Here is a 14,451-nt window from a genome sequence, read left to right on the forward strand (position 1 = left end):
TTCTATCTTGTACATTATCAATTGTACAAGAAAGTCAGAGTCCTCTATGATTCGAAACGATAAATATAAGAAATTATCAATACCTGTAATCTTATTTCGGTTGATAACTGTAATCAAAGTCGATACGAATCAATTTTATTGTTATAATATATTATAAAATTTAAAAAAAAAGAATAGACGCAATATTATATAAATCATCACAAAATTATTTGAAAGGAGAAAATAAGCAAAAGTTATTTTCTCTTTAATCTTTTTTCTCAAAGAAATTGTTCTTTTAATTTACATTTGCAAAACATTCAAATCTTTGATTGTTGTATAAAACAAAAGAGGTAGTAAAAAAAATTAACGCGGAAGACTAAATGAATCTAAAAATAAAATAAATGTAGATTAACATGCATGACTTCGTATCAATATCATTCTCATGAAAAATAATTGATAATTAAGTAACATGAAGAAGAAAAAAAATAAGCGAAGTAAGTATTCCACAAAGGATTGCATTACCATTAATTGTCTATGTTACATTATTTAATCTATTTAATTAGCACCAGATTATATACTTAATTATAAATACATTTCATTTAATAAATATTTCCTGCTAAGTATCTATTATTTATGCATGCTATTTTAATTAAAAGCAATCTATCTAATCAAATCAACTTAATACTAACTAGTTATAAAATATCCTTCCTAGTTATAAAATCTAATTTAATAATATACTTATTAACAAAATAATGTTTTTCGTAAAACATATCAGGAAGGAATATATAAAGTATAAGAACAAATAAAAATGTGAAAATAACAAATAAATGTGAAGAGGATTTGATAATTTACGGATGAAAAATTTCATAGATTGCATCGAAAAAAATTGAAATGACAATCTGATACAATGGAAAATCTCTCTAACAAACAAAATGGAGAAAGCGAGGATTGATGACAAAAGATACAAAGAATAAAATGACATTTATGGAAATATAGCTTTAATATTAATATAATATTTAATATCCTTGCTTTGAAATCTTATCTACTACAAATATTTGTTTTAAATCTATGTAAAAATTATAAAATTTATCTATTGCAATCCGGCTAAAAATCTAGATCTAATAAAGATATTCTCTTCACTCTATTTCATTGAAAAGTTCAAGAAACAAAAAGAAAAAACACATGAAATAATTAGTAGAATTCAATAAAGGATAATTAATTTGTATCAAATAAAATCCAAGTTTTTAATCAATTATTAAATGTTTTTAAATAATTCAATCTTTCATTTCTCACAATTTTAAAAATTAAAAAGATTTCATATTTATAATTATTATAATAATTTCATAAATTCGAATAATAATTTTAATAATTTTATAATAAATGAATGATTAATAACAAATAATATATATTTTTTAACAATATTTTCAATAACAAATACTTTATTAAAGAAATATATTAAGAGAGAGAAAAGAAATAATAGAATCATTAAAATCATTCGCTCAATGTGATGAACAAACCGTGAGTAAATTTTTTTTCTTTCGCAACACTAATTTAATAAATATTCCAAAGAAATCGCGAAAAATGTTTTATTTTATTATTTTCAATTTAATTATTAATAAAAAAAATAAAGTTTTCCGAAAGCATATAATATACCAGTCATCATACCATATTGCAATTATTATTTATGCAACACTACTAATTTATATCTAATATATAATTAAATAATCATGAATAATTAAATGCAATACTAATGATGACGAATCCATTACAGTTACGTCAATAGGGTGGTTAAATATTACTACCCATAAGTATAGTAAATACCTGTAATCAATAATGCTCATGCAAAATTCTATGTGTAAAACTAGTCATCCGCATCGATTCGGATCTTTTATCCTATAATTGAATGACTAGAGGAACCAAAATGCATGCAACTCACCATTCGATGTGAAAAATCTCCGTGTAATCCTTAAGAAGTCATAGAAAAGCCATTTGATAAAACCTATAACAAAATATAAAATATAACATAATTTAAAATTCAAAATTTGCTAAATAAAAATGCAATTAGTTAAATTTCTTTAACTTTCATTTAGCATTGTCAATAATTAACGCATGTATTATAAATTAACTTAAATATATATTTTTTATCCAATGAATAATTAAATATAAAGAAACATTACCACATTTTTCATCACGTGAAAAAACACAGATTGATTGTTATGTTAATGATCATTTCAGCATCCATATTGAAATCCCTTTTTCCCGCCAAGAAAGTTATTTCAGCAGTCAGTTATTAATCTGATAGATAAGATAATAATCAAATCTTCAAAATAAACTTATAAAATATATACTTATATAACTTATAAAATAGAAAATTAGAATCTATTGCGATAAAATGAAATAAATTTAAAATAAAAGTCAAATTCCATCTTAGAAGAATAATTGGTGTAAAATATGATCGTAATTGTTATAATAATGAAATAAATAAAGAGAATAAAGAAAAAAAGAATAAATTATTCTTTAAAAAATTATCAATTGTAATAATATTTAATAAATTATTGAACACACAAGTATAAATTAAATAATGTATAGTATAAGAAATGAAAGAATAACTATCGAATAAATATTACGTAATAGATAAATCACTCACCTGAAGCGAAGCGTCCAAACATCACGATTTTCAATAACACAGTGACATCCCGCGTCATAATTTCGATGTATCGAATTACAAATTTGGAGGGGGGAAGAGAGAGTGCTTGAGAGTTCGACAAGTCGCAACATGTCGAACAAATGTACGGCACGAAGAATGTAAATCGCCAATTTCTGAAGAAATATTATACAAAATGTTTTCAATTTTGAGCGTAATATCAAAGCAAATATGTAACGCATGAATTAAACACATGGAATATTTATTTAAAATACATATATATATGAAATAGAGTAAATTATAATACTATAACTTTCATTTTTATGTAAATAACATCTATTTACATATTTTTTTTAAAATAAATCTTACTACACTAAAGTCTTTGGATTGTTTTGTTAATCGTTATATAAATTATAAATTTATCAATATCTTCAATGATTTGTAAAAAATAAAAATTTAAATCAGCAAATGTAAATAAAATTACAATTAAATTATATTTGTTATCAAATCCTGACTTAAAAGCTTATACAAACTAGCAATAATTAAATATTAAATAAACAATATTAAAAAAAGAAAAAAGTTCAAAATATTTAATTTTAATATAATAATGATGAACAAATGCATATTAATTAAACAAAACTATTAATAATCTTTAAATTATAAAACAATATCTTATTAAATAAAATATTAATAAAAATAATTGACACAATTATACACAATTATGTATTTTTGAAGACGAAACATAACTTTTTCTCACAATTTCCAACAGCAAACTGGTACCACCAATTTATCTAGTCACCAATCGTAAAAGATTGTTTTCTAATTGGCTAAAAAAAGGCAGTTTCTTATTTATTCAAATCCGCGCGTAAATTGAAATCTTATACAACATATTTCTAAATTTTAAATCTTTATAAATCACAAAGTAGTTAAAATATTATACATTACATTTGATACGTAAAAGTATCAAAGATATTTAAAAACAGAAAGAATTTTTATGTTATTATAATATATAATTCAAACTTTGATCATAAAAATTATTTTTATACATTTTATATATATTTTATTTTATTATATTTTATATATATTTTATACATATTTATATATATATATATATATATATATATATTATATATTATAATATATCTAACAATTTTAAATATAATATTAAATCTCTATAAATCATTTGCAATTATTCTTATGTTAAAAACAATTAATTATCGTTAAATTACTATTTTTCTCGTTCCAGTGGCGTTGTTGTTCTATTCCCATTTGGAATCGATAATGTCGCATTTGATACGAGAAAAAAGTATACTTTCAGGTCAAATGCAACTTTTAAGTTCACTTGAAAGTATATCTAACTATTTGCTTCAGAACATGTTATGTTAGAAAAAGTCATTGGATAAAATATCTTTTTTTTTAACGAAGTTTAACTATTAATAAAATTTAAACTTATATAATAATTGGAAAAATACTTTATTTTAATTATATTTTATCTTTAAAAATCTTATTAACACAAAACACAGTAAAAACACAAAATGCAATGTGCTATGTTAAATTGGAATGGTGTACCTACTCAAGTGATTACAGAAGGTCGTTGGGTAGAAGAAGGTTTTTCAAATTATGGTAAAAGAGAAGTAGTGATTATTATTCCTGGTAATCCTGGTCTTGCAGAATTTTATAAAGGATTTATAAAAACTGTAAAATCAAAACTTCCTACTGAAGTACCTGTATGGATAATTTCACATGCAGGTCATGTACAACCACCAAACAATTTAGCAATTACTATGCCAAGTAATTCAAATTGGACTGAACATTATAGTTTAATGACACAAGTGCAACACAAGGTTTTTTTTTTTTATTTATTATATTTTATTTTGTAAAAAATTTTTAAAAATTATTATAAATTAATTACAGATAGATTTCATAAAAAAATATGTACCAGAAGATGTGAAAATACATCTCATTGGACATTCAATAGGATGTTGGATTATTTTAAACATGTTAAAAGATAACTTCATTGCTAAACAAGTTACAAAATGTTATCTATTATTTCCAACCATAGAAAATATGGATATAAGCGATAATGGATGGTGGTTCACTAAAGTAGTAAGTTCTTCGATGTTAAAATATTATTTTAAAAAATAGAATAGAATAAAAAATAATGTATATTTTTTTCAGGTATCACGAGTTGCATTTTTCTTACTTTTTTGTGCTTGGATTATTTCAAATCTTCCATATTATTTACAAGTTTTTATTATCAGTATAGCTGGAATATTATATAGAATTCCATTCAAATATAATAATGTAATACTTAATATGTTAAATCCTTACTCTTTGGAAAGAATAATTAAAATGGCAAAAGAAGAAATGATAGAAGTAAAAAAACGAGATGATGATATAATTTCAAAGTGTGCAGATAAATTATGGTTTTATTATGGCAATTGTGATGGTTGGGTACCAATTAAATATTATAAAAATTTGAAATCTAATCATCCTTATATCAATGCAGAACTCTGTAAACATGGTTATCATCATAGTTTTGTTTTACAATATGATAAAGAAGTTGGAAATATTGTTGGTAATTTAATTAGTGAAAATATATCATAAGTTTAAAATGGGATATTTAAATAACTAATTAATAAATACATTTAATAAATATGTATAGAATAATAAATTGTAATATGGTTTATTTTTTATTTTTATATTTATATATTAAAATTACATACGTGAAATTGATAAAATAAATAAGATTAATAAAAAAAAAGATTAATAAAAATTAGTAAAGTAAAAAAAATTAATAAAGATATAAAATCGGAAATACGTCATTATATGTTGTAAATATTAAATTACAAATATAAATTTTCTTTATATAATATATAATTCAAATATAATTTAATATGCATTTAAATAATAAAATCAGAACATATTACAATAATAAATTAAAATTAATCGCTCAATTGTGATTAAATATTCGGTTCTTTTCGGCAATAATCGACTGACGCAAGCGATAGTGCTGACATCTTTTGAATCATATTAATGTTTAATATTATACTTAATAGTCTGCAAATTGCAGGTTGCAGTGTTCCATTTTATTGTGTGTGAGAAGTGTTTAAACACGTTGAATAATTATATATATAGCGCAATTTTTTTATATCTTATTATAATATTGTGATTTGAAATTCATATTAGTTAAAATGTCGCGTATAACTATTTTATTATTACTTGCTTATTTCAATGTGGGATTATCTTATGGTGAGTACAAAAGATTTCAATGTAATAAATATAAAATATAGTTATAATAACAATAATGATATTAATCCATTATGTACTTGGTAAGAAACATGAAACAATAATTAATTCATTATTATTATTAATTAAAAATAAAATGTATTATAGTTAAATTTATCATATATGAATATAAAATCTACAGATAATATTTAATCTAAATCTAAATATACATATAAAAATCTTTTGATTTTACATTATGTATATGTATATATACAATAAATATAATTGACAAGAAATTTTTGTGATTCATTGTTTGATTTATAGTTGATTCCTTTTCAGAAAAGAATCCATTATTAATTTCATAACATCATTTACGTTATTATATCGTATAAAATTACAATATTTTATGTTAGCTTTTTATTTTAATTTAAATAAAAAATAATTTTTTTTTCCTTGTATTTTCTGAAAAATATTAAAATTTTTTAAATTATATAATAATATTATAAGAATATAAAAAAACGAAAAAATAAAATTACGATTTATTATTCTTTCAAATAAATATATTTATATAATTTTATAAAGTAAAATTAATATATAATGAATATATTTTACAGAATTAATTTCTTTCGTTATATTTTTCTATTATTTAATAATAGTATATCAGAGATAAAAAAAAATATAAAACTCTTTAAAAATATTAAGGATATAAAAATTTACGAAACTTATTTGAACTAAGAATTAGAATGCTCGTAAAAAAATGAATAAGATTTTTATTTATTATGTCTAAACATTTTTTTATTTTTATAAAATTTATTGAATTCATTATTTAAAGATATTTGTTAATAAATATGATAATATGATAATATGATTATAATTATAGATTAAAAAATTATTTTAATGTTCTATTTTAATTAGAACATACATATTTATATATATATTTTTTATATTTTATTTTTACATTATTTTCACAATGTAAAATTTTTGATTGCATTAAAATTATTTGATTTTTTATTATTATTAAAATATGAATTTTTTTTTTTAATTTTATATATCTAATCTGAATAACCGTTATTAAAATATAGAAGCGGAAACGTATATCATCTACGATTACTTATCTACCTATTTATAATTCTTTGCAATTAATAAATTATAGTTATCAAATAGAATAATTAATAATAATTTATAATTAATAAATATTTTTTAATTAAAATATTTATTATCATAATTTTGAAAAAACATATACTTACTTTATATATTTCATTAATTATTTTAATTATACAGTCATTAGTTAAAAGAATTTAAAAGTTTAAAAAAAAATTAATTATATTTTTAGGAATGGAATGTTCATTTGGAAACAAGAACATTATATCGAAAGTGATCGATTCATGTCCAGGAATATTAGATTCGAGCGATAAATCTTATTGTTGTTATGATTTTGAAAAGAATGAAATGTATTGTTGTGATGCAGTGGAATTTGCATCGAAATCATCATGGTAAAAATATTAATATTATTATTTTTTTCTTCTATAACTTGTTTTATTTTATTTTATATGTATATTAATCATTACACGTACACATAGAAATATATATATATATATATATATTATATTTTTTTTTATTTTTAGACGTGCATAATATAATTTTAGAACTCACTTCAGCTATCGATAATTCTATAATATAATATAGAAATATAATATATAATTCTAAATACTTTTAAGTATTTTTGTTTATAAAATTTAAAATATAAGATCAAATGTAACAATTATATTTGAATCGTAACATCTTTTTATTTATATTTATTTGAATATAAATTTGATAATAATACTTATTTAGACGTAAGATTTATATTAATCTATTTCTATCTAGTTTTTATAATATTTCTTAAAACCGAAAAAATTTATGTTTTATTTTATATTTATTTTATTATTATATTAAATTTATGTTTTATTTATTATTTATTTTATATATTTTATTTATATTTATTAACTTTTTTAATGTTTTACATTAATTAATTTGTAATATTTATTTAAAAAGTATTTTATTTCTATAATTATATATACGATATTATGAATAAATTAATATTGATATCATGTAATCTTGATAAATTATCAGATTCTTAAAATGTGTATTTAGAATAAAATATTAAGAAAAATTTTACTTATTATATATATAAAAATTAACAAATAATATTGTTAAATTAAGTATTTAAAAAGTATATATACATTTACGTGAACAATGAAGTTTGATAATGTTTATGTTTAACAAGTATGCTTTGAATTATTTATTACATAATTACATAATTTTAATATAGATATATATATAATCTTGATATGTATAACAAATACATATTCAGTTTAACTATTTGTTATCAAAATAAATTGATATAACATTTCAGATTATATTTGATTGAAATATAAAAAATAATTTAAATGTTTGTTAATTTGTATCATTTTCATTGAATAGAAAAAATTTGATTAAAGTAATCCCATAAAAAATATAACAAAATAAATACAATAATATTATTTTTTTATGTATCATAGCTAACTGAAATATCGCGTCAGCTAAGATGTTTGATGATTCATAGTTAAGTGAAATTTGTCAGTAAAGACGAATGTTTGTTCCGTAAAAACAGTTTTGAATTTATAAAAATAACTTTTACTATAAATTTATTTTTTCAATTTTTCCTTATTTATTTCTTTTTTTTTTTTATCTATAAATAATATTTTATCTATATAAATATAAATTGAAATGTTTTTTTAACTCATAATTTCATTCTATAAAATTCTTTTTTATTTTTATTATTAAACAATTTAAAAAAATTTTTATTTTATTTTATATTCTAGTGCCTTTGGATAATAATTTTTATAGGTATTTAATTTTAAAAGATGGAAACTGTTGTAAGAATTAAATTAGAGATATTTTATATTTGAGATATTTATTTTTTTCGCAGGATTCTTCTCACAGTGATTTGTGCGGTTGCAGTCGTGTTTTCTGTGATAATATTTTGCATATCGTGTTTGTGCTGCAGTTGTTGTCCATGGTATCGCAGACGTCATCAAGGAACGGTCTATGGAAGTAAGAATCCTTTTTTATATAATAACCATCATAAAATATTATTTCAAATCATTGAAAAAAAATTTATTTAACATTCATCAATTTAATTTTACTTTTCTTTTTTCTTCTTTTTTTCTTTTTTTTTTCGTTGATTTAAAAATTAGTCTATGTGCTTTTGCAAATTGATATATAATTCATGAATATTATCAATATTACTATAGACTACTTTTTATATCATTAATTATTTAATTTCATTAAATAAATTTTACATTTCATAAAAATATTAATTTATTTCTATTTTATTTTATTAATATGCTTTTTTAACATTTTTATATATTACATAATTTTTAAATTTGTATTAAATATTTATTTGTAGAGGCAGTCAAAACGAATCATTTGAATTATTTTTAAATAAATATAAGACGTCTTTAATGTCAATTTATTATAAGTCACAGAAATTATTTTTACAAAAAAAATTAATTCAACATAAATTTAATTTATTATTTATGTAATAAGTTTTGTGTGAATAGCTAATTTCGTCCTGTAATTATTTTTAGGACCACCTATAATATGAATCCATTTCATCACATCTTCCAATCTCCTGACAGAGTATATAATGTTTCCTATAATTGTCAAAGTATATGTATTTTTTTTAAATATTTTTTACTTCGCTTCCTATATATTCTAAACGCATCAAAAATTTTGTGCTTACGATTTAATTACGAATAACGTATATAAACACAAAATGTGAATTGTATTTGTAACTAAGAGTTCAAAAATTACAATATGATAAAATTTTTTAAAGAAATAATTTTAGAAGATCGTTTTATATAATTTACATTTTAATGATAAATTAGTATTCTATTAAAAACTATTATAGGCAATTTTATTAAATTAATTATTTTTAAGAATATAATATACTTTTTATAATAAAACAAAGTATAGCTGCTATATTTATATTTTATGAATAACAATTATATTTCTATGACTTTTACGTATTTGCCTTGAACCTTTTGTATTTCAAAAAAATCTTCTAAGAAGGCAAAGAATAATCAACATTCCATGACTATCTTTTTTTATACGAAAAATGTGATATATATATTTTTTTTTTTTTCAAATATCATGTGAGAAAAATATTAATTTAAAGCGTTTATAAAAATGAAATAAATTTGCGAATTATGTTTATTTAATCAATATAAATCATAAAATGTTTAATATAATATATGCATTTTTGAAAAATCTAAAATCTTATATGTATATATATATACATATTATATATATATATATATATGCACTGAAATATATTGCATATTAAAACTATTATGTCAGTATAAAGTTTATCCATATATTTACAAATTATAAGATTCTATTTTTATCAAGTTATACAGTGAAATAGAATTTTTAACTTCCATTCTTAGCATGTATGTATATATTTTTATATATATTTTTATATTAAAACGCGCAATAAAAAAATATTGTAATAATACTTGTGATTTATTGTTTTTATTTACAATTTTTATTATAATTCAACAACGATTACTATAATACAAAAAATTATTGAAATTATAAAAAATGTAAACTTAAAAAATATGTTAACTAACAATGCTACTAATAAATGCTTTTTATTGTAATATTATATAATAAATACTTTGTAATCTTTCAAACGAATATTTTCTTCCCACTATCACGTTAAATAATAAAATATATTTCTAATCTACATGTTATGTATTATATATAAGGTATGTATTATATATCGGTTTCATAATTTATCTATCATTAATATAAAAATAAAAAGAAATATTATAATTTCTTTTTCAATTATTTTTATGAAATGTTTTGAACGAGTACAAATTTCGAAGAAATTAATAAAATAATTTTTATGGTAATTATTATAGTATTTAAATTATGTAGAATTTTTTTTTCAATAGTTTTTAAAAATTACATTATCATTATCCTTTCAATTTCAAAAGATTCTATTCCAATAATATATTAAAAATTTTATCAATATATAATAGATAAATGAATCTATAAACAATAAACTGAAAATATAATGAAAAAAACAAATGTATGCATATTGTTATATTTAAATACGAGTCTTTTGAAAATAATATACATGTATATTCAAATATTCGTCTACTGTCTCTATAAATAAAATATACTTTTAAGTTAAACTCATCTTATAGCAATATTTGTTTTATAGCAATATCAGAAGTACAAATACCTAGTATGATGCATGTAGTTCAAACACCTGCAAATGTGTCAGTATTGACTCCATATGCAAATCTTCCATATCCTACAAATTCAGCAGGTGATTATCATTTTATGTATGTTTAATAAAATTCTAATTAATTTTAATAATGATTGACAATTATTATTAAATATATTAAAGCGAATAATTTTATTATTTTATTCAAAATTTAATTTAAATTAATTTAATTTTTTGATATATATATTAAAGATATATAATTTATATATTTAAAATATTTCTTTATTTATTTTTAATATCATCAAGTAATCAAATTCATATAAATTTATATAACTTCTTTCAGGAATACAACAAGCATCAACATATTCAGGAAATATTTATGAAAAGCAAGCACCTTATAATCCAAATTACGTTTCTTCGATTCAACAATAATAATCGAATAATCAGTATTTAAAAAAAATCTATAAAGAAACGTACATTTTTTTAAGATGGTGCCTGTAATCTACTTTTTCATTTATGAGATAAATCATAAATGACGGATATTTTTTTTAATAATGGAAATAATGCTCAGATAATTATTATATTTAAATTAGTAAAATATCTAAAATAATAAAAAATTTAACATAAATTTCTAATATATAAATTCTCTTGGACGATTTTACAAGATGTGTTCAAATACAAAACTTTTTAAATTATAAATATTCTTATTCGTACGTTTATTATTAAAATGAAATTGCCATATCAATTCTATGTAAAAATTTTTTTTATATTTGAAAATAAATATATTTAAGATCAAGTATTATAAATTAAGAAATTAATATTGAATATGAACAAAGTATTATTAAAGCTCAAATGAATTTAAAAAATATAATTCTCTTTACTAACTACAAAACATTATATTACTGTATTTGGACTTATATTTTTATGAAACTTCCTGGTATTTTTTTACGTGTTATATTTTACATTTATAAATATATATTATTGTTTATCTAGATAACAAATTTTTTTTATTATATTACTTGCCATTATTAATACCTAATAATAATAATAAGTATTAAATTAGATACATGTTAAAATATATTATGTCCAATTAAATGATAAATAGTATTGATATAATATATTATAATAATTATATATATATATATGCTAAATTATAAATAGAACTGATATAATATACACGTTTAATAAAATAAAAAATTCAATTACTTATTTCATGTTTGAAATTACTTTTTTATTTGTAAAATAATTTTTAATAATGTATTATAATTTTAAATATTTTTATATAATATTATATTTTATTTATATATTTTTAAAAATTACATAATTATGATAAATTTATATTATTGTGCCCCGAGATCGATGTAATAAGATATTTTGAAATCAATATATTAAACGTTGTCTTATGAAAGACAAATACTAATCGCATGATATGATATGAAACAAAGTTATGAGAGAGATAACAAAATTCTGAGTAAAACAATAAAATCGCAAAGACGGTATCAATATTCTTTTCGTGAAATTCCATTTTATTACTAAATAATAAACAAAAAGAACTTTTTGCATTTATATTATATTTATAATTGATGACACTTTGTAAAAAAAAAGTATTAAATAAAATAAAATTTCTCGTAGAACTTATTTCATTATGATATTACTTGATTAATTATTAATTTTTTAATAATGTTTCTGAATTCAGTTTCTTCAATCATTCTTCTTTATCAATCATGCTTGAGAGAACAACAATATATATATATATATATATATATATATATATATATTATTTATATTTTTACATAAACTATTTACAATTTTTAAATAAACAAGAATTTATTATATATAGTGGAAAATTAAAAAAGAACTACATGACTTATGGGAAAATATATATTTCTGAATATCTATATTACAATATGTATATATATAAACAATTTACTATTAATGTTTCACAGTTTTTTCCATAAATTATTTAGCTAATTTATTTATATTTAAATAATTATAGTAAAGGATAAGAAAAGTTAATTGTTATATTTATAAAAATTATATTCCACTGAAATAGTATGTAATTCAAAAAGAAATATATAATTTAATTATCTGAATTTGGATTTAAATATAAAAAGAACAATATTAAACTTCTTTCTATGAGTAAAAACTGTGAAACAATGAATCTATCTTTAAATGTAAGTATTTTTATCAGTTGACCAGTTCTTTATATTAAACTTATATATTCTGTTATAAATACTTATAAATAATTTTGATTATTATTTTTGACTATTTATAATAAGCTATTTCTTCAATATTGATATACAATGTAATACATAAAGTCAATATTTTTCAAAAACATAAAAATAAAATTTAACTAATATAATTATAATTAAAAAATTAATAAATTTAATGAATACTATTTATATGTACCATAAATATTATTTTTCTTAAATAAAATATTGAGTAAAATTTCTATATATTAATTTACTTCCATTTTTCAAAATGTGATAATGTACTGATAAATAATCTGTTATAAATTAATTCAATGAACTTTAGCTTTCAAATTAGATATTAAAAAAATATATTTTAAAAAACTTTTTATACAACATAAATTATATCTTTTTTTTTTTCAAAATTTATTTTGAGTATTTATGTTCCCTTTAAGCACACAATAACTTTTATTTATTAGCAGCATTTAACAAAATTATATAACATAATTTTCTTTAAATAAAAATATCTATTGTTAACTATATTATGAATTAAAATTTATATTCTATATATGATTGCAATTCTTCAAATAACAATAATTCTATTTTCTATTTAGCATAATTTTTTCATTTAATATATTAATTTAATAAAAAACAAATATCTATAATATCAATCATACAGTTATTGATATTAGATTTTCATAGCTTCTTTTGGTATTAATTTGAAAAATCAATTTTTATATAAATATAAAAAAAAATTTAGATTACAGGACGGTTATTATTTCATCAACTATTTTTTAATACTTAATAAAATAGAATAATATTTTATCAGTATAAGATTTCATAACTTTTCTAAAATATATAACTTATATTGAGACAATGCAAATTATTTCCTCATAATATAGTCACAATTCAGTCAGTATGAATTCCAATAATATTCCAATATATAAAATATTAGAATTCACTGTTTTCATTTCTGTTATGTTTAAATCTACAAATTTACTAATATCAATTGTACTCATATAAATATTCATTATTTTTGTATATTGTCTACAAAGAAAGGAAGAAATAGTATCAGTCATATATTCTGTATTATTTTCAATCTCTATTGTTTTTCATTGAACATTACTAGAAAATATAAGTCCTAAAAATAT

At 18.8% G+C, this 14,451-nt stretch overlaps 3 protein-coding genes across 9 annotated transcripts in view; 2 read left to right on the forward strand and 1 right to left on the reverse strand.

Moving 5' to 3' along the window:
- LOC413310 (F-actin-monooxygenase Mical) overlaps positions 1-2,778 on the reverse strand; it is a 48,982-nt gene extending 46,204 nt beyond the window's left edge. For 5 of the 7 annotated variants that reach the window (XM_026443952.1, XM_026443951.1, XM_026443949.1 and 2 more), the window contains exons 1-3: positions 2,627-2,777; positions 2,157-2,274; positions 1,916-1,978 (exon numbers count right to left, since the gene is read on the reverse strand). The gene's annotated coding sequence lies outside the window, so the exon portion shown is untranslated. Of the gene's footprint in view, positions 1-1,915; positions 1,979-2,156; positions 2,275-2,626 lie in introns of all 7 variants that reach the window. The other 2 variants (XR_003305761.1, XR_003305762.1) reach the window with 1 other exon arrangement.
- A 1,118-nt stretch (positions 2,779-3,896) lies between these two features.
- On the forward strand, positions 3,897-5,303 carry LOC413311 (lipid droplet-associated hydrolase). Its single transcript, XM_006557447.3, has 3 exons — positions 3,897-4,467; positions 4,538-4,729; positions 4,802-5,303. The coding sequence occupies exons 1-3, from the start codon at positions 4,159-4,161 to the stop codon at positions 5,228-5,230; spliced, it is 930 nt and encodes a 309-aa protein (XP_006557510.1). The 5' UTR covers positions 3,897-4,158; the 3' UTR covers positions 5,231-5,303.
- A 259-nt stretch (positions 5,304-5,562) lies between these two features.
- Positions 5,563-11,598, forward strand: LOC102654282. Its single transcript, XM_006557448.3, has 5 exons — positions 5,563-5,875; positions 7,185-7,344; positions 8,802-8,926; positions 11,106-11,213; positions 11,455-11,598. The coding sequence occupies exons 1-5, from the start codon at positions 5,818-5,820 to the stop codon at positions 11,541-11,543; spliced, it is 540 nt and encodes a 179-aa protein (XP_006557511.1). The 5' UTR covers positions 5,563-5,817; the 3' UTR covers positions 11,544-11,598.
- The last annotated feature ends 2,853 nt before the right edge of the window (positions 11,599-14,451 follow it).

Source organism: Apis mellifera, linkage group LG11 (assembly GCF_003254395.2).
Source record: "Apis mellifera strain DH4 linkage group LG11, Amel_HAv3.1, whole genome shotgun sequence".
Classification (NCBI taxonomy): domain Eukaryota; kingdom Metazoa; phylum Arthropoda; class Insecta; order Hymenoptera; family Apidae; genus Apis; species Apis mellifera.

Coding starts and splice junctions, on each gene's coding strand:
- LOC102654282 (XM_006557448.3), top strand. CDS start 5,818: ATGTCGCGTATAACTATTTTATTATTACTTGCTTATTTCAATGTGGGA. Junction 8,927..11,105: donor TCAAGGAACGGTCTATGGAA/GTAAGAATCCTT, acceptor TTTGTTTTATAG/CAATATCAGAAGTACAAATA. Junction 11,214..11,454: donor ATATCCTACAAATTCAGCAG/GTGATTATCATT, acceptor AACTTCTTTCAG/GAATACAACAAGCATCAACA.
- LOC413311 (XM_006557447.3), top strand. CDS start 4,159: ATGCAATGTGCTATGTTAAATTGGAATGGTGTACCTACTCAAGTGATT. Junction 4,468..4,537: donor TGACACAAGTGCAACACAAG/GTTTTTTTTTTT, acceptor AATTAATTACAG/ATAGATTTCATAAAAAAATA. Junction 4,730..4,801: donor GATGGTGGTTCACTAAAGTA/GTAAGTTCTTCG, acceptor TATTTTTTTCAG/GTATCACGAGTTGCATTTTT.